The 20,795-nt window shown below is 45.0% G+C and overlaps 1 protein-coding gene across 3 annotated transcripts in view; it reads right to left on the bottom strand.

Moving 5' to 3' along the window:
* STX3 (syntaxin 3) overlaps window positions 1-20,795 on the bottom strand; it is a 43,635-nt gene that overhangs the window by 5,355 nt on the left and 17,485 nt on the right. For 2 of the 3 annotated variants that reach the window (XM_041003980.1, XM_041003979.1), the window contains exons 2-10: window positions 20,212-20,295; window positions 11,541-11,640; window positions 9,071-9,145; window positions 8,195-8,262; window positions 7,405-7,513; window positions 6,446-6,519; window positions 6,150-6,284; window positions 4,042-4,152; window positions 2,541-2,654 (exon numbers count right to left, since the gene is read on the bottom strand). In XM_041003980.1, coding sequence (XP_040859914.1) covers window positions 2,571-2,654; window positions 4,042-4,152; window positions 6,150-6,284; window positions 6,446-6,519; window positions 7,405-7,513; window positions 8,195-8,262; window positions 9,071-9,145; window positions 11,541-11,640; window positions 20,212-20,295 — 840 coding nt within the window. In that variant the 3' untranslated portion in view covers window positions 2,541-2,570. Of the gene's footprint in view, window positions 1-2,540; window positions 2,655-3,811; window positions 3,923-4,041; window positions 4,153-6,149; window positions 6,285-6,445; window positions 6,520-7,404; window positions 7,514-8,194; window positions 8,263-9,070; window positions 9,146-11,540; window positions 11,641-20,211; window positions 20,296-20,795 lie in introns of all 3 variants that reach the window. The other variant, XM_041003981.1, reaches the window with a different exon arrangement.

Raw genomic sequence — 20,795 nt, 5'->3', positions numbered from 1 at the left:
TGATGCCAAGACATGGCAAACTAATCCTCCACCTACAAGTGTCAAAATCCCTTACGGGTACCAGTTCTAGAGTCTTGGCTGCCCCACCTCCATTCCAGCTTCCTGCTGATGGCCGGGGAATGCAGCAGAGGATGGTTCTGCACCCATGTGGGAGACCCAAAGAAGCTCCTGGCTCTTGGCTTCAGTTCTTCCCAGCTCTGGCCATTGAGGAGTGAACCAGCAGATACAAGATCACTCTTTCTGTCTCTCTTTATAAATCTGGTTTTCAAGTCAAAACAAATCTTTAAATGGGAATGGTTAGAGACACCATGAATTGGTGAGAAATCTTTCATCCAAGAGTATTGAAATATACTACACTTTTAAAATGTTAAATTCTAGTGTCACAACAAAACTGATTTTACAAACAAAATTCAAATGCCATGACAAAGGAGAACTGACCAATTAACTGCCTATAATGACCGACCACATATTTGTTGCTCATCTCTCAAAATCAAATGCTTAATACTAAATAAAATACAGAAATAAACCTTTTCAGATTCTGTCACATGGAAGGAAGAAGAAACACAATGGACCAAAAATAAAATAAAAGATCAAAACTCTGCATCAGGTCTTTAAAATATTATGTTTTACCTCAGTAATCCAACTCCAATTTGTAGTTATGATAAAAGTTAAAATGGAAAAATATACAAGGTTAGACAGTTAAACAACAAACAAACAAAAACCAGAAACCTTCACACTGGGGAACTATTAAGTACTTGAGAGCATATCCACAATCTCATGTTGAAAATCAGCTTTCTGTGGGGCCATCATTGTGACATAGTAGTGTAAGATACCACTTATAACATGGGCATTCCATGTTTGAGTACTGCTTAGAGTTCTGGCTGCTCCATTTCCAATTAGCTCCCTGATCCTTGCAAAAGCAGTATAAGATGACCCAAGTATGTGGACACCTGCCACCAATATAAAGACCTGGACAGAGTTCCTGGCTTTGGCCTGGTCCAGACCAGCCCGTGACGAGTGACTCAACAGTTGGAAGGTCACTCACTTAGTATCATTCTCTCTACTTCTCTACCCTTCTACCCTTCTCACTCTCTCTGGCATAAATAAGTTATCAAATAAACTAACTAATCTTTCAAATAAATAATCTTTTAAAATGGAAATTAGTTTCACAGAGTTTAATGACACAGACTACTGTTTAAGGTTTTGTAGCTGGATATAAAATTATGAATGTAGTTTGTACAACATGAAACGGAGTATATAACATGTTGAGGCGTTAGCAGCAATAATACTAAAGGTTTACTTTTTTTGTTATTTCTAGGCCATTTTATTAATAATACATGCTCTATTACACTGAAATAAAGTAGTTTAAGAAGTTACAAAAGTCGTCTTAGTGCAGCTAATAATGATGCCTCCTGTCGTGCCACTATTAACTTGATTCAGCATTCCTAACAAAGTTTAAGATAATCAATAGCCTACATTTTAAAGCCATTACTCTCCAAGGTCTCTTAGACTTTATAGACAATACTAATCAACTATCTTGTTTGACAAGAAGACATTAAGACACAATTTAAAAAAAAAAAAACCCTAGCTCTACCAAAAGCTATGTGAACTTGTCTCTGTTACTTATAAGTTCTATAAGTTTCCTTATCTGTAGAAAGTACATAATGCTAATGCCACTAACTTTATCTCACAACAGTATTGTGAGGATTCAGTACGATGTATATAAGGTGTTTAGAACATTATTTGGCACAAACTCAGCACCCAAAAGTATCAGCTGTTAGGCCATGCAGGATCCAGCAGATAGTCCTAACAACACTAGAATCCACACTGAAAAGGATGCAGAAAACAAAGCTCTACACCCATGAGAGTTGGTAAGAATTCACAAGACGCGCCACATCTGAGACGCAGACCATTCCCAGGACCTGCCTACTATTCCCAGGTGGACTTAAGATGGGGTACTCGGGTCTGGTAGGAGACAAGGTGAAACGCAGGACTGATAGAGAGCAAGGGAAAAAAAAAATCACAAAACAGGAACAAACACAAGATGCAGTACTGCAGCCAGAGTCAAGATAGAATAGAGGGATCAGACTGGAGCAGAGCAGTTGAAGCTGCCATCTGCAATACCAGCATTCCATATGAGCACCAGTCCAATGTTCTAGCTGGCTCCACTTCCCATCCAGCTCCCTAATACACATGGGAAAGCAGCAGATGGCCCAAGTCATAGGGCCCTTGCCACCCATGTGAAAGACAGAAGGAGCCCAAGGCTCCTGATTGGCCTGACTCAACTCCAGCCACTGTGGCCATGTAGGGCATGAACCAGTAGATGGAAAATGCTCCCACTCACTCTGCCTTCCAAACAAACAAATATTAAAAAAAAAAAATTAAGGAGATGAAAAAACTCTACAAGCTACCAAAAGTTTGAGGGTAGTTCAGTATTTCCAAAGATAATCATAAGAGGACAGAAGTAGAATTTGAAATACAAGCCTAATTCCCTCCAAAAGTCAATCCAGAGTCCCCAAGAGAAGCATTCGTTTACTTACATTTCAATGCAGCAGCCCCTTAGGCCATTCTCATTTCAGTGCAACAGAAAGTCCAATAATCAATGCTAAAATGCCCAGCAACACAACTACTATCACAATGATAATTATCATTTTCTGGAGAGAAGAACAAGACAAATAAAACCAAATCATTAGAATTAAAAATAATTCATCCAAAACCCAACTTCTCTTATTCCTAGCAAGAAAGCATCTTATATTTCCAAATAAGAGTCTAACATCTCTGCATAAAGACATTCTTTTAGGATGTTTTGCATTTATTCAGTTACTTCTTAGTTAGCAATGACAGCAGACACAAATGTGATGCTTCCACACTGCACTTTGCTAAGTCACCGCTACAGTAAAGTCCACTATTGTGGCACCTATGCAGTAACTGACCAAAATAACCTTTTCCCTTTTTGAAAGGAAAAGTTAGAGATGTGTTTGATATTGTCTTAATTTCTAGCTACTGTCTGTCCCCGATAGCCCTGACCATCAGACCAGGGCTACAGCAAACAGAAGGACAGTGACTGGAAACAGTGTCAGAAAGTAGAATCCAGCCAGGATTCCTCATTCACAATAATTTTCCAGCTCCCAGATCCCTGCATAAGCAATAGGTAAAGCTAGAAGAAAAACACAGAACTGAAGAACAAAGAGATCAGAGCTCAAGAGAGAGTCCAAGAAGAGCAGTTTAAAAAGCAGAAGCCATCGGAGCTGAATACCCAGAGTCAATGAGTTAGAGAAGCTTAGAAGTCCTCAAACAAGCAGGAAGAGTGAACAAATACAACAGTGTAACAGACTGGGATCTGATTTTAAATCTCAGACCCTCTACTTACTGGATGGCCGGCCTGAACTCAGTCACCTCATCTCTGACCCTCAACTGTTTCAGCTACAGAATACAAAGACAGATGCTCCAGAAATAAGAGCTAGTGAAGGTACAAGGCGGAGAAAAAGAGAAATGGAGGCAGGACTTGAGCTACGTAAGTGAAAGACAATGGTGTTAAAGGTTTCTGGAGACAGGATCTCATCAGCTACATGCAGGAGACGGCAGAAACAGCCGAGCCATGCAGCCATGCTACAGAACTGCCATTCAAGTGTGGGTACCTGGGCCAAGTGCACATGAGCCAGATCCATACGAGGCACGTGCAGGAAGCAAGGGTGGGCAGCTAGTCTCTAGGTCAGACTACGGAGGGGGTTGGACACAGCCAGGACAGAGAAGGCGTGGGCTCAAGGACACAGGGAGGAGAAACGAGAGTAGCTGAGAAGAAAGGGCTCACCCTCCGGGCTTCACTCTGATACTTCACCGCCTTTTTGGTATCTGCCACGGCCCGCTCCACAAAGCCCACTGACTGGTCCATGTTGTTCTCAATACGGTCAATCATGGCTCCCTTTCCCCCGATGCGAGAAGTGGTGGCAGCGCAAACGCAGATAGAGAGAGGGAAGAGAAAAGGCAAGAGACAGCAAACCACATGGACTCTCTTCCTTGAAAGCAGAGAGCGAGCCTCACCTTCCGGGCCTGACCCTTGTATTTCACAGCTCTTTTAGTTTCATCGCGGGCCTTCTCCACATGGTCCACTGTGTGCATGACATTCAACTCTATGTTATCTAACATCTCACCCTGCAAAAAACAAACATTAGTCACATCCAATAAACCCACTGCCAGAACACAGCCCTGGCACAGGTGGGGAAGGGTGCTCTTATAATCTTCAGTACTAATAGGAACATTACAGAAACTCTGAGGCACAGCCTCCTATAAGGCACATTGCAAATGCTTCATTATCTCTGGCTTCCTAGCCCTTGGAGGTGACCATCCATCCAAGAAACATTCACTGAATTACTTCTTTGTAAGCAGCACTGTGCAGGGCACTCGGCACCTACTTCCTAAATGCGTACTAAGTAAACACACACATACACTCCCAGTTTTGTTTTGTTTTTTGTTTTTTTTTAAGTACATGGAGATGAGCTCAAATAATCATATCTTATGTTTTTAGGATACTGCAGACTCAGATCACCAGGAGGTAAACCAAGCTGATTCGGGCTGAGATGAGTTTGTTCACTACTGTAAACTAATACCTGACATGCAGCACATGCTCAGTATGTGAGGTTGGGAACATTCGCTTCCTCTAAGAGATGTCCCCAAGCTCTTTAAGTGGCGGACTCTTGGTTTCTTTCCCCAAGCTACTGGGCCTTCTCTGCTCCTCCACACGGTGGTCTCAGAATAAGACACCCAAGCATTTCTCAGATGTCGCTCCCTGAAAGGGAGATTTGATCACTGCACTTAATTCCCTAGGCATCTTAGGATGGCGGATCACCTGCCCAGACCTTCCCCAACGACTCTGTGGTAGTCTGCAAAGACAGCAAGGTACTTACCACCATTTGAATCTCAGACCAGTTCCTCGGCAAGGCAGTATGGGGAAGGAAAAAGAAGAGTGGGGACCAAGGGACAGAAACAGGCTCAAAGGTCTTAAGGGTGACAAGGAGAGGCATCCAGGCTCTGGGCCAGGAGACAACATTACACCAGTCAAGCACTGTGTGGATGTGGACTTCAACTAGGTGTGACAGCCTAGCTGCTAAGGAGGCTCCTCAATTCCACCCAGGCAGCATAGCAGCTGGAAGTTATGGTGACTGTGGCACAGTGTGAAGATCTGTGACCTAGCAATGGGGGCTGTCTGACTGTGTAAAAGTAGTGCCAAACACACAGGTGACTTAGAGTTGCATCCCTGAGCAAGCATGCTGGGGACAAAGCAAGCTTTCAAACTGCACCATCAGCATTTCAAGGGTCTGTCAATATTTTACTAGTCCTCCATTCATGTTGCTGACTGCTGTTTTTCTTTAATAAAAAGTACCATGATCCCTAGAAAAACACATATAAGTAAAAATATAAAAATGGAGGGAAAAAAACCTGGTAAATGTCCACAGTGAAATGGAGGGAAAAACTCACAGGTGTCAGTGTCATCACTGACAGTTCACATGCAGAGACTTTTTCAAGGCATCATCATTGTGAACTCATCTCTCTGAAGAATAAAAGAAAGTGGGGCTGCTAATCCTCTACCTGCAGGGCCTGCATCCTATATGGGTGCCAATTCTAACCCTGGCTTCTCCACTTCCCATCTAACTCCCTGCTAATGGCCTGGGAAAACAGTGGAGATGGTCCTCGTCCCTGGCTCCCTGCACCCACTGGGGAGACCTGGAAAAAGCTCCTGGCTCACAATTCAGATCAATTTAGCTCGGGCCATTGTGGCCATCTGGGGAATGAATGAGCAGATGGAAGACCTCTCTGTCTCTTTCTCTCTGTAACTCATGCTAAATAAATAAATATTTTAAAAAATAAAGAAGAAACAAACAAAAAATCCTGAGGGTTGGGGAACTAAGCACTTGGCAAAGCACATCAAACCCTGTATTATCTCGCAATGGCTATGAGGTCAAAGTCACAGGCAAGAATGACAAGACTGAGATCCCCCGAAGGTCAGCTTGTCGTAAGAATTCCCCCATCTCCCTGGGAAACTGGAACTGTTACTCCATTATGCACATCTCCCATGGGTTCCCCCGAAACCTCACTGGCCTCCAGGCCTCCCTCCTCTCTGCCCTCCCCACACTGACCCTGCCGCCACTTACCTGATTCTCTACCAGCATGGCGATGTCCATGAACATGTCGTGCAGCTCCTTGATGCTGCTCTCCAGCCGCACAATGTCCTTGTGCCGACCCTCAATCTCGCTGAGGGCTTGTTTGGAAATCTGGGAGTCAATGATCTACAACAGGCCACACACAGGCCACCAGTGACTCCCACAGCACACACTCCAGATGAGCCTCACCTCCCAAGCTGCCTGCAACTGCCAAGCTCACGGGACGCTCCAGAGAGGTCTCCGGGGCCATGAGAGGGGAGTACCAGACCCACACCTGGGATACTCACCCCAGAAGTGAAGATGGCTGGGTTGCCACTTTCCAGCATCTCTTCCAGTTCCTCATCTGTTGTCTTTTTACCAGCTTAATAGTAAAAGAAGTAAAGCAACAAAGATGAAGACCAAAGAACCAAGCACCATTTGTAATGTTCTCAGAAGACTAGGGATAAGGACTTTCCCTATAAAGACCAAGGGCTCTACACCCCTCCCCAAAAGCATCCCAATGTATCTAGTTTCTGATTTTTCCCCTAACCAATCCACCCTTGATATCATCAGAAGTTAACTCCAAACCCCATATCTGATTACATGGTACCCCAGCTCAGAACATTCATAGCTTCATTCACAATACCACAGGAGCCAAGGTCCTCATGACTATTCTGGGGCTGGGGCAAGCCCCCTATGTTCCATCTTAACCAGTCACTGCTATTCCAAACATATCTCCTTCCCAGACCCTGGAAAATGTGTCACTCAAGCAAACTTGTTTTTCTTGATGACGTGCTAGCTCATACACTCCCTCCCACTTGGAGCATGTTCTGCCCTACAGAGCCGTGCTTTCCACATCACAAAATTCCTCAAGGCCACGGCTTTATCCACTTCTTTATTCCTCCCAGAAGCTAGCACCATGCCTTGTATTTCACAAATGTGCTTTTCGACTAAATACACAGGAAAGGAGAGGTACTGAAATACAGCAATCATTTAGAAAATGTTTCCCTTCTAAGTGTGAGGAAATGCCACATCCCATGGGAAAAAAAAAAAACACAGCGAAGCACCTTGCCAGCCACCTTTCTGCCCAAGATGTAGCATTTAGAACATGCACAGCTACAACCTCCACTCTGGGCCTGGGCACAGAATAAGTACACAGAAGCCCCAGAAGAGCTGCTGCCTGTTCTCCCGAGGTCTCACAATCGGAGATGGACAACCACAGGGCAGGAAGAGGTGGAGCAGCACACGCCCAGCCTCAAGCACGTACTGATTTCGAGCTGCCGCTGGATCCGGCCTTTGCTGCGTTCACGAAAGTCCACCTGAGCTTCGTTGTATTTGGTCATCACCTCCACAAACTTCCGAGAGAGGACAGAGTGCTGTGGGGCCAATGGAAGGAGCAGTAAGCTCAGAGGAAGCAGGGGGCAGTGAGGAATCTATGACATCACAGATCTCCCCCAACATATGTGGTTTGGTCAACAGCAGTCTATACTCACAATCAAAACACGAGTAAGAAGCAGATTCTTGGTTTTTCAGTCTTGTGTCACTGATAGAGTACACTGTCCTTTCTAAAACATGGTCTCAGCACCTGTTTATCTGTCCTGATGACTTCATAGAGCAATCATGTGACCCAAAGAGATTGTTTCTAGAACCCTCCAAGCCTCGCACCCACTAGCCTTGCCTTCTACAGATGTCAGTCTCTCTTTCCACATGGAGCAACTATAAAGACCCTTGAGCCTTACCCTAACTGATCTCAACTTCTCCAGCTCACAAATGGATGTACAAACTCAACAGCTCTGAATGCCTAAGATCAAACCTTCATACATTTTATCCATTGCCCACGTTTAGCACTGACCCTACTCGATTCTTCTCTGCAAAAGCAACACAATATTTACACTTTTTTTTAACCTACTACTGCCATGTAAATTCAGATCAAAATTAAAGCCAAAACAACAACAACAACAACAAAAAAAAGCCCACTAAACTAAAGATGGACCAGTCTCCCACTTCTTGTTCCACAAGATTGCAGTAGATGTTCTCTGGACCAGGGAAGACCTTACCTGAGATTTCCGAATCCGAAGGTCGGCTGATGAACGAACCTCATCATCTTCAATGTGCCTCTCCATGCCTGCAAAGGGAAGGGAGGTGATTCCAGCAACACATCTGTTCCTCATTCCAAGAAACACACAGCCCAATGGCAAACCTCCAGGCATTCTCACACTGGCAGCCCACAAGGGGTAACACCAGGTGAGTGCAGTCTCAAACGTGAGCCCTCTTCAACAGGGCTCGCCATGTTGGTTACCACCATGGGCCTTGGTCATCAATAGAGTCAGGCTCAGATCTTCATGCTGCCACTCCCACAGAGTGCTAAGTCGTCACAACTCAAAGCTGCACCTTGCAACACTTCCCACGCCCAATGAAAATAACAAATTGTGTTCCAACAGCTTGTATTGACCAAACATATTGGGCAACATCGCATATACCACAGATGGAATTATGTAAGCTTTTGGGACTCCAGGAAAACTGAATGCATGAGCCATGCACTAACATGCTGGAGGAAAGGAGGTGGCAATTGCATAATATACCTGTCCCACTATGAAACAGTTGTAAACTGAATAATGTACCTTTCAGTTATGTCAAACCCATGTAGGAGCTAGGAAAATAGGAACAGTAAACAAAAGGTTGAGGACTATGCTAAAGGAGCAAGTTGCACAACTCCTTCTCATTTTCTAAATTCTAGACTCCTAACTACAATTAGCATAGAAGGAACAGTAAACAGCTGCGGCTACAAAATCGCCACTGCAGGGAGAGCGCCAAGCCATGAGCAAAGACAGAACACGTGGTGTTGCTTCCACCAAGCTGAGTTTCCAGCTGGCCCCGGGGGGCTGACACAGAGGGTGGGCAGGGTTGCCTTGTTCCCCTGGTCCCTTGCTTACTCTTCAGCTTGTTCCGGACATTGTTGGCTCTTTTCTTGATCTCGGTTGTGAGCTGTTCTAGGTCATCCTTGGTTTCTAGAAAAGCAAAGGAGGCAGGCGTCACCAATGAACAGATCAGCTGCTCTGGCAGGCCCACTGATCAGCAGCGGGTACGGCGTACCTGCTCAGGCTCCTGTCACCCAGAGCAGAACCAATCCCAGTGTGCTCCCCAGACCTTGTCGACAGTATCACAGGTTTTTTGAAATTTTTTTAATTTGCACTTGTTTTTGAGATTTATTCATATTTATTTGAGAGGCAGAGTTACAGAGAAAGAAATTTTCCATTCACTAGTTCATCCTCAGGTGGCAGCAACAGTCAGAGGTAATCTGATCTGAAGCCAGGAGCCAGAAGCTTCTTCCAGGTCTCCCACATCATTACAAGGCCAAAGGACCTGAGCCATCCTGCACTGCCCTTCCAGGCCATAGGCAGGGAGCTGGATCAGAAGTGGAGCAGCTAGAATTCAAATCGTCATCCACATGGGATGCCAATGCTGCAGGTGGAAGATCAGCCTTAAGCCACTGTGCTGACCCCAGAGAGCCTATTTTTAAATGGTATTTTCTAGGCAGCCTGTCCAAGACCTAAAGAAAAAAAATACATACATACACACACACATATGTATATGTATAGGAGACTTAAAATCTTCCCTTTAAAGAAATTGTCCAGCACACAAAAAAAGCTAAGAACCTTGCTTTTAGAAGAAATAATCTGGCTTACCATAAAGGCTTTATTTAGAAGGCCTGAGAGGGTTCTGTGGAACGTCTAAAGAAAAGAAATTTCAACTAAGTCTCATTAACACAAAATGAGCCACTAGTACTTATGACATATCTACTGAACGCCTAAAACTTTCCTGTGGTGAATAGAACAGAATAGTAACTAGCTAGCAGTACTGATTCAAATACCATTTGGGGGATCTGGCATTGTGGCATAGTGGATTAAACCTCTGCCAGCATCTCACACAGGTACCAGTTCAAGTCCAGCTGTCCTGCTTCTAATCCAGCTCCCTGGGAGTGTGCCTGGGAACGCAGCAGAGGAACACACAAGCGTCTGAGGCCCTGCACATGTGGGAGACCCAGAGCAAGCTCCGGGTTCCTGGCTTCAGCATGGCCCAGGTCCAGCTGTTTTGACCATATGGGTGTAAACCAGCAGAGAGAGAATTCTCTCTATGTGTATCTCTCCTCCTTTTTGTACAATTCTGACCTTCAAATTAACTTTTTGAAAAGAAAAAAATATATATTTTAGGGGTGGGCCTTTGGCATAATGGCTAGGCTACTGCTTGGAAGGCCCACGTTTCTTACCAGAGTACCTGGGTCTGACTCCCAGCTCTGCTCCCAATTCCTGCTTCCTGCTATTTTAAAAACCTTTCAGCTCTCACTACAAGCTTGGAACTTAGCTACAAACTAAGAAATCGGTGAAACGGTACACAGAACTTGTCTGCAAGGTGCTCAGTCTGCTGGAGAGCAGCAAACAGAACAGCGGAGAAGTGAGTCAGCAGTTCTAACGTGAGCTAGGGAGTTGAGTGAGGTTTCTGGTGAGGGTGTGCTCAGGGTGGCAGGAGCGGCTCCTCAGCAGAGCTTGGGAAGACTGGCTCTGTGGGGGACAAAGAGTTAACCAGGGACTGGCTCAGTAGGGCATAAAGTGTTAACTACTGTGGAGAAAGAGACTAAGAGCAGAATGTGGACAGGGAATAAGACAAAAAACTAAGAGGTGGAAAAAAAAAACATATTTGGGAAATAGCCAAAGTTTAGTCTGATTAAAATACAGACAGGAAGAATGGGTGGGGGTGGCAGAAAACAGAATAGAGAGAAAGCCACAGACATGACCAGGGAAAGTGTGGATATGCTCTGCTGAAACGTACCAACTTTCATCACTAGGTTCTAGAAAGCCACTGAAAAAAGCAAGAGTGAATTCCTACTGAGGAACCAAAACTGTAACTCTAAGCCCTGCGCTAAAATCATTGAACAACTAGGGGGAGCAGGACGTTTTCCTTAATGGTGGCAACAAACAGGAGCTTGGGAAGAGAAGGACTCTTGTGAATTTGAACCACGTTAGAATACTTCATGAGGGAAAAGAAAGATTTGACCTGGTAGGGTTGGGAAGGGCTCTGGGAAAAGAACCTCAGGCAGGGGGAACAGCACAAGCAAAGATGTAGAGGTGAAACAGGGCGTGGGGGTGTGAGAAGCAGCGAGATCACTGCTATTCAACCGGGCCAAGCCGCGAGGGAGAGCAAGATTTGCTTTGCGTATATCCATGAAGAGAAGAGCCGACGACAGCTGGGCAGGCGGTGGGAGATCCGGGAAGCGAGAAGAAACACAGGGATGTGTGACACGCACACTGGTGCAATGTGACGGTCACACACAGAGGGGAGCAAAAGCCCAGCTCTGCCTCCAGGCACAGGGCCACTGCTGGGAGCCCCGCCCGAGTCAGCACTCACTGGGCTCCGGAATGGGCGCAGACAGAATGATGCTGTAGAGTTTCTTGGCCTCCTCCACGTGCTCTGCGATCTTGTCGATGTTGAGCCGAGTTTCTTCAATCTGTAACGGGAAGACAGTAACCTCTGTCATCATAGGAAGAAGATGCTTACAGCAGAGACAAACACAAAGCAGGGACCCCTGCCAAGCTCCCTGCTAGCCCTTCCGAAGGACAAGATGACTTCAAAGTCTGCAGCTGTGCAGTAAGCACCCCTCCCATAATCAGACAGCTCAGTTTCAACAGCAGGCCTCAAAAATCCAGCCACTGTTGTCTGACAGCAGCACGCTACCCGCCCTGGCTGGCTGGATTCAGGAGACAGTCAAGTGGCGGGTCAGCAAAACCTCACCAGGTATTTCCTACAGCCCAGAAACATGAAAACACAAAGAGTGAGGATGCAGACCGGGGGAGGGGGGAACCATTGCTGTGAAGATGGAGAACACAACTGGGAATGCTGTTTCCGCCAGCTCAAAGATTCTGCTTGTTGTCGCTGGTTCGGCAGAGCCTCAGGCCTACCCAATGATACAAAAGGCCTGCTTCACCATCTGTTTCCAGGGCAGCCACCTCAGGATCTGGCCGTTGGGCAACCCAGCAACTGCCACCTCTCCCTCTCCTCCCTTTTCAATTTCACATCAAGCTCTGGCTCCTCCTACAACTACAGGATATCATTGCATCACAGCATGCTTCTGCTCCTAGCAACTATATGGTTTTATAGGGTTAAGAAAAAGAGCTTGTGAGCAGAAAACACACTCACCATTTGAAAATGGGTTTAACCAGAGTGGGCAACTGGCATAAGCAGTTAAGGTATCAGTCGGGACATCTGTGGCCCCTGCCGGAATGCCTGAGTCTGACAGGCAGCTCTGCTGCTGACCCCAGACTCCCGCTAGTGTAGATCCTGGGAGGCAGCAGGTGACGGCCTCTGCAGTGACCAGGTTCCTGCTGCCCTCATGGGAGACCCGGACTGAGTTCTTGATTCTGGCTTCAGTCCTAACTGCAGCTGTTGCACGCATCTGAGCAGTAAACCACCTGACTCAGGCATACTCACATTCACTTGCTTTCTTCTCTCTCTCTCTCTCTCTTTCTCTCTCTCTCTCTCTCTCTCTCTCTCTCTCATGTGTGTATGTCTGCTTCAGTGAATTGTTCTAGGTAATTTCAACTGGAAAATTATTTGATACTTGAAAATCATGCTGACTCAAGATTTAATCAATGGTAGACAAGAGAAACTGCAGGGCCTCAAATTTAGCATTGCCCCAAGCATTCAGAGAACACACAGTAGATGCTCACCTGCTCCTATCAGGAAAAACTGGGTGCTGGGGATGCCATCTTCGACTTGCCCATGAGACCTCCCAAGCCAGGAGATATATCCGTCCCGGTCCCACCCTGCCCACTGAAGTGATTCTTCACTCTGTCCTCATCAACCCTGTGTTTTGGAAGCACTTCAGGAACTTTCCTCATAGCAGTTTGCTTCGTTCACTAAACAGACATCCTCCTCAGGATGGGCAACTGCCATTCTTTTGAACGGTTCCCCCCGTCCCTTGGAAGTGCTGGTTTTCTTCAAAGGTTATCTTCTTAATATTTCATGATGATAGCTACATGTGATTTCCTTTTATGTATTTGTAGGACCGCAAAACTTCATGCAGAGCAGAGGGTGCAGGGAGTCGAGCAGAAAACTATCCAAGGCTAGCCGAAAACCCCCCGGCGGGGGGCTATCTGCATGAGTTTGCTTGTGGTTAAGCACACTACGCTAAACTGCATATACATACAACATATGTAAAAGATTTATATGTGTATATATATATATATTAGAGACTTCTTTCTTTTACTTAAAAGAGTTACAGAGAGAGAAGCAGAGACAGAGACTGAGATCTTCCACTCCCTGATGCACTCCCCAGGTGGCCACAAAGGCCAGAGCTGGGATGGCCCAAAGCTGGGAGATGGGAGCCTCTTCTGAGTCTCCCATGTGGGTGCAGGCGCCCAGCCCTTGCGCCATCCTCCCCAGCATTCCCAGGCCATCAGCAGAGAGCTGGACAGGAAGAGGAGCAGCCACTCTGCATCCAACATACTGTTCTGTAAACTTTTGTCAGTCCCATTTCACAGAGATCCTCAGCCTTAATTCTTTTCCCTCTAATCATGTCTCCCAACAGAGGGCCTTCTCCACAGCAACCACCCAAGAAACACTACAAAGAGAATCAACCCAAAATTGCCTGAATTCACAATAAATATATCTCCACGATGACATATTACTTTTTATTTACTTTTTTTAATTTACTTTTATTGGAAAGGCAGATATACAGAGAGGAGGAGAGACAGAGAGGAAGATTTTCCGTCTGATGGTTCACTCCCCAAGTGATCACAACAGCTGGAGCTAAACCAATCCGAAGCGAGGAGCCAGGAGCCCCTCTGAGTCTCCCATGCGGGTGCAGGGTCCCAAGGCCTTCCTAGGCCACAAGCAGGGAGCTGGTTGAGAAACGGGGCCACTGGGATTAGAACCAGCGCCCATATGGGATCCCAGAGCGTGCAAGTCAAGGGCCTTAACCACTACACCATCGTGCAAGGTCCAAGACATTACTTTTTAAAGTTCACTTCTCAATACAAATCTCAAGATGGTAAGTCAAGATCAAACACACATGGTCATCTTCCCTAACATCTGTGACATGAGGGTGACCACCATTCCCTTGTCCCAGACATTCTGAGGATTAAACTGGATCACACATATCAAATGTCTAACATAAAACGTGTGCTCAATAAACATTAGATGGTGACAATAATAAACACAACAATAACCAGCAACAGGGCTGGCAGTCGGTCTAGTGGTAAAGCTGCCTGCATCCTGTATCACGGTACCTGGATTCAATGCCCAGCTTCCAGGTAACATGGCGCTTGCAGGGCATCAGCAATGGCTCAGGTCACTAGATTCCTGCCATCCACATGGGAAACCTGGATTCTGTTCCAGGCACCCAGCTTCAGCCTGACTCAGCCCCATTCACTGCAGGCATGTGGAGAGTGAAGCAACAGAAGCGAACCAATCTGTCTCTCTCTCATCATCGTCTCTTTCTTCACCCAGCTCCCATATCTCAAATATTTTCTTAAAAAAAAAAAAAAGCAATTACTGAACAGTTACTTAACCAGGCAGTATGCTGTGCCTTTAGGAAGATATCTCCTTAATCCTTACAGCAATGGTCATCACACACACTGATGTCACTGGTTGCCACCCAAGGAAATCTAACGACAGCAATTCAACCACTTACACTGGGTGTTGCCAATTACTGTTACCACACTGTATCAACCAACATCAAGTAATGGAAAAGGGGTCATCATAGCATTTCCTCATCACCTAACATCCACAGAACCTAATTAAACAATGGGAAACAAACCACTGTTTGGGAGACCTGGCAGGTAGCTGCGAGGTAAGGTGGGAGGCTAAGAAAAAGCTTTGGTTTTTTTCCCCCTGAGAATTGGTTTCCACTTCCCCTAAACATTCATGAAATGTGTGGTGGGCCTAAAATTAGTCATTAATCCCAGAAGAAGCGTCGCTCAAAATTTATCACATGCCAACATTCCTTTTGAAAAGACAAAGACTGACACACACATACTGCAAGGCAGAAAGAGAGCTCCTTCCTGCTGCTTCACTCCTTAAATGCCCACAGTGGCCAGGGCTGGACTAGGCTTATCCCAGGAGTCAAGAACTGAATCCATGTCTTCCACGCAGACAGCAGGCAGACAGCCGTTTCGGTCATCCCTGCTGCCTCCCAGGGTACACACCAGCAGGAGCCTAGACTCAGCAGCTACAGCTGCGCATGGAGCCAGGGCGCACTCATGCGCACACGGCATTCTTCTAGCTCACACGCCATTCCACGTGCCACCTTCTAACTGACAAAACTAATGTGGTTCCAAGAGTCACATAAATTAGTCCTCCTTTTCAAAATTCATGTGCTTTTACAATCCCCTACCACACAAAAAAATGGCAAAGTCTAAAATAGGCCACCTACTAGATTCTCAGTTCAGACCGCTTTGCTTTAAACAATAATTAGTGATGAGAAGAGAGGAAGGGAGGAGAGCCATCTCAGTCAGCCAAGCGACACAAGTCAAGTTCCTTGACTTTCGTCAAGACTATAGAGTTTCAATTCTCCTTTCATAAACGAAAGCAAAGCAACGCTCTTAAGAATTATGTTGGTCAACAAAAAGAAATATTCTCAGAAAGTGATCTCAAATCAATTAAATGTATGCATTTGGACTTTGCATCACACAAACTGTAGTCTGGAAAGACAAAAAAAAAAAACTGTTCTGTTATATCAGCCAAAGTGATACAATAGAAATTGTCCACCAAGAGGACCGGAAGGGCTAGGAGACTAGAGGATGATGAAGCCCTCTTAAAATTAGCAACACAGGGAGGGAATGTGACCCACAGCTAAGGTACTAGTCAAGAAATCTGCAGCCCATATCACAGTACTTGGTTTCAAGTCCTGGCTCTAGCTCCAAATTTCAGCTTCCCGTTAATGCAGAGCCAGGAAGCAGCAGCTCTCACCACCTTCAGGTCCCAACTCTTGGCTTCAGCTTGGCCCAGGCCTGGCTGCTGTGTGCACATGGGAGGTGAACAAGCAAATGGAAGATCTGCCCACATCTGTCTCCCTGCCTCTCGAATCTAAATCATAATAAATTAACAAGCACAAGCTGGAAGGTCTAAGAAGGCAGCAGGGCGGCCAGAGCTCCCTGCCAGAGTTAGCCCATGCTGGAGCTTTTCCTCTGTTGGACCATGGAGGCAGGTTCTCCGGAGTAAAAGCTAAGGCCACAATGCAGACAAGTCTGGGGAACAGGAACAGAGGAAGGAAGCCAATGCCTCTGCCAGTGCTGCTGTGTGTAACAGACTCCTTCAAGAAAAACTAAGTGACTTAAAACATAAGCACAGATTGGAGCCAGTGCAGTGGCGTAACACGCTAATCCTTCGCCTACAGTGCCGGTATTTCCATATGTGAATTGGTTCAAGTCTCAGCTGCTCCACTTCCAATCCAGCTCCCTAACCATGATCTGGGAAAGCAGCAGAGGATGGCCCATGTCTTTGAGCCCCTGCACCCACGTGGGAGATCTGAAAAGAAGCTCCTAGCTACCGGCTTCAGATCAACTCAGCTTTGGACATTAACGCCATTTGGAGAGTGAACCAGTGATGGAAGACCTTTCTCTCTGTCAAATCTGCCTTTCAAATAAAAATAATTTTGTTTTACAATAAGTATATATTTACAAGAGTTCTCAGTGCTGGAATTCCAATATCTACCTTGGCCGTTAACATATGAATTTAGGGGAGGAGACACATGTTTATTTCATAGCACTCCCCTTGATCAAACATACAAAATCCAGCTGGCAAGAGAACCCAGGAAATGCTGTTTCCTGTAATACAGGGCAGAGCACAGGCAGGGCAAGGAATGGGCCTAATAGCAAACAGGAGAATGACTGGCAAGGACTTCCTGCCTATGCAAGTGAAAGAACCCAGAAATGTCCAATCTACCAGTTTCCTTAGTTGGCTCTGTGATCCAAATATTCTACTGAATATTAAGAAGTATTAAGCCCACCAGATTTTGCTTAATACCTATATTTCCAAGTGACACTGACTTCGAAGTTCTTACTGTTAACCAAATCTACCTGGCAAGTCTCAATGCTTTTAAACATCTATCTTTCTCTACCCAACCCCACCCACCAGAGCCACAGAACTTTGCCCACAAACTCTCGACTCTCATTTCTCCAAGTCCTGGGATCATGTGTTGGTGTCCATTGTTATATCAAGCACATGGTACCACTCATTTAGACAACTATTCAAATAATAAATAAATACAAGTAAATTCAAGAGACAAATATGCTTCACTCACCACTACAAAAAAAAGAGATTTTTTAAGTGTGTCTGTTATGGACTGAATAATTTGTTTCCTGAAATTTCATATGTTGACTCCTAATCCTCAGCGTGATGGTATTTGGAGGTGGGACCACTGGAAAGTAGACTGAGTTGTCCATAAGATACTGCATCCCCAGACCCTACACACTGCCCAGAAAACAAAGAGCATTCACAGATTTTGATGAATGGATGTTCCATCGAACTACACTTCTAAAGTCCTTGCCTTCAAAGACAGTTCTGTGTCCTCTGAGACATTGTTCTGTCAGGAGAGCAAACAGATCAAGAGATAGATAGATAATTGCACATCAGACAACAATCTGTAATTAATCATTCACCAAGTTCTAGAATAATCAGTCAAGAAGGCCTGGAAACCCAAAGGCTGATTCTTTAAACAGCTGAGAAACTGGAGAATCCATCTGAATTTTACAGTGCAAATCACATTCTGAAAACATCCTGGCCCTGTGAGTTCATCTGTTTCTTGCAAATGCCCTGTGACCACACTGTGATTCACAGTTGGCTCTCAGCAGAGAATCAACAGTAAACTTTTGGAATTAGTCCAAAAAAGCAAGTTTCAGTACAAGAGTCCTTTCCCAAGAAAACTACTTAGCTATATATACTGCAAGACGTGCTAAGCATGTCGCCCAGCCATGTAGACAAGGAGACTTCTCCTTTCTCCAGTTTTGAAATGTAGTTCATATCAATTCCAAGGATATTGACAGAACATTCTATTAACAAAAATAACAAGAAAGGTTATAGCCTACCATGCATTAAAAATAAATGGTGGACAGAATAGTAATGAGAACTAAAAGGCACCATGCTAGGTGTTGCCCTGCAGTTTTTTACTGTATGTTCATAGTAACTGGCAGGTGACAGCCCCCTTTCCCATTTGAGGGGAAACAGGCTTGGGAGTTACAGAGCTTTTCCAAAGATACAACACAAAAATAACGGACAGAGCTGAGATTTAGACCAGGCTCTGTGAGACAGAATCTGAAGGATTTTTTTTTTTACCATGATCTTTCTCTCCTGCCTCTATCCTCGCTCCCAATTGTCCACCCCTCTATTCCATCAACTGATCAAGGAGAAAAACAGCACTAACTCCATGCTAAATATGCAGAAACTCAGACTTTGCTTTCAAAGGCCATGCTCTTTGCACTTTACCACACTATCCCATTTCTATCCTAAATGGAATAAGGTTCCATGTGGGTTCTACCCAAATGACAGAAAGTCAACTAGCAAAGAGAAATTCATAGAAGTGACGCATCTGAGAAAATCCACGTCAGTCTATAACAAACACAGTGACCAACTAGTTTGTGCTTTTCATCTAGAAAATGCTTTCCAGGGGCATGGCCCACGTGATCTTCACAAGAGCCTTGCAGGGTAAGTGCTAACGCTGCTGATTTCCAAGGCAGGAGGTTCAAGCCCAGACAGAACAAATAATGTGTTCAAGATCACACTGTTACGAAATACTTAAGGTTGGACCCAAATAAACTCTCGCAGGCCAAGCTCCACCATCCTCTCGCCTCACAAGAAACACTTCCCCTCAGGAATCCTCTGTTTTAACTACACACTTTCTGGAGAGAATGTTTTATCCTACAAAAGATGCTCTTAAACAAAACTTTGGGTCACCAAGACAAGATTGTAGGAACAAGCCACAGTGAGTTCCAGCATTGTTAAGTTCACCCTTTGCTAGTGGACAGCAGAACATTTTCCTTTTATAACATACTTGGAATAAAAACACAATCACAAAACCCAAGTATTTTTTTATCTTACTATGGTTCCGCAACCAAGATGAGAAACATGAGGTGCTACAGCACATTCATAGCTGATCTTCCATCCAGGCCCACACATGTTCAAGTTGGCTCTTCAATCCTTTAATTGCTCTCATGGTAAAAAGGCATTAACAATCAAGCTCCAACTCTACTCCATTTCGAGAGGAGCTAGGGCTACTTCACTCTGCAGTGTGCGGGACTGAAGCTTTCACACTCCACCTGCAAAAAGATTACGGTGCCTTTTCTATTCTTTAGAGGAATGTAAATCATATTGTGGTGCCAAGAACTTCAGCAATCTTATGCTCTGGAGTTTGTTTTTAAGAATCCTTAATTGAATAAACATACACCTAATGCCACACTAAATGTTTTACAAACAGTATTCTATTTAATCCTTACTCTAATCCTATGGGGGATTATGTTATCGGTCCCTTGCCTACACCACCTCTGTCCAGGATAAACTCCTAACTCCACAAGCTTCCTACCACTTCCTGTCTACAACATTCCTCCAGCAAAGACCTCTGAGACTGAGGCATTCATGAGTATCTATAAGCAGCCCATTTCTGCCCCTGTTGAACTGCTGGTGTCTAAAGTCCTCGGCAGCCACGAGAGTAAGTCAGACTACAAAAATCATTAGATTCAACAAATTTGATCTATTTGAATCACAGACTTTAAGATGCAACCTTTTTTCACACTCATGGCCATGCTGTAGTTAAACTGTAGACTTCAGGCAGAAAGGTTGTCATTGGAGTGTTGTTATAGAACACGAGAAAAGCACCTCTTCAATTACAGCGTTATTGGTTGGAATTCACATCTTGCCAGGGAAGAACTGAAAAGGCAATCTCCTTGTAGCACGTTTATGCCTCCATACCACCCAGCAAGACTGTGGCCTCCTACTGCCGCCTTGGAGAGAGGCAACTCTGTACTCTTATCATGGAAGTTGTGATTCCTTAGGCACATTCAGAATAAAACACCAGAAAGTCACCAACCTCTTGAAAGAATTCATCCATGAACGCTGTGTTGTCAATAGCGATCTCAACCTCGTCGGTGTCGTCATCCTGTGTCAGCTGCTTCTGCAGACACACACACACACACACAAAAAGAGCAGAACGGAAATTAAAAGCAAAGCAAATAGCTAGTATTACTGAGCACAAATGAAGTACTGGGCGCAATAGTAAGCTTTCTGTACACTATTTCTTTTAAAGCTCATAGCATTTCTATGAAATATCAAACTCAGAGGGTGGAGGGGTGACACACTGGCTGAAATGAAGTCCTGGCTCCACCAATTAGGGGCTTTCTGCAGTAGTAAAGGGAGGCAGGTATACGTGATCAACCTTGCTGCCTCGAAATCCAATGCTAACACAAGTAACAGCACTGCCCAGTTCACAGGATTCTTGAAGCAGTCAGTGAGATCATGAATATAAGATGCTTTCACACAGTACTTAGCACACTGAAGGACTTAGTTTTAGGTTTGGTTATTACTGGTGGTGGCATTCATAGTGCTAGTGGTGATATTTCTAATATGAGGGGATTTCAAAGATTTAATGGAAAACAGAATTAAAACAAAGCTATC

This window comes from Ochotona curzoniae, unplaced genomic scaffold (assembly GCF_017591425.1).
Source record: "Ochotona curzoniae isolate NIBS_2020 unplaced genomic scaffold, NIBS_Ocur_1.0 scaffold_3171, whole genome shotgun sequence".
Lineage (NCBI taxonomy): Eukaryota > Metazoa > Chordata > Mammalia > Lagomorpha > Ochotonidae > Ochotona > Ochotona curzoniae.
The sequence above is the reverse complement of the archived record's forward strand: the minus strand, read 5'-3'. Positions and strand labels throughout refer to the sequence as shown.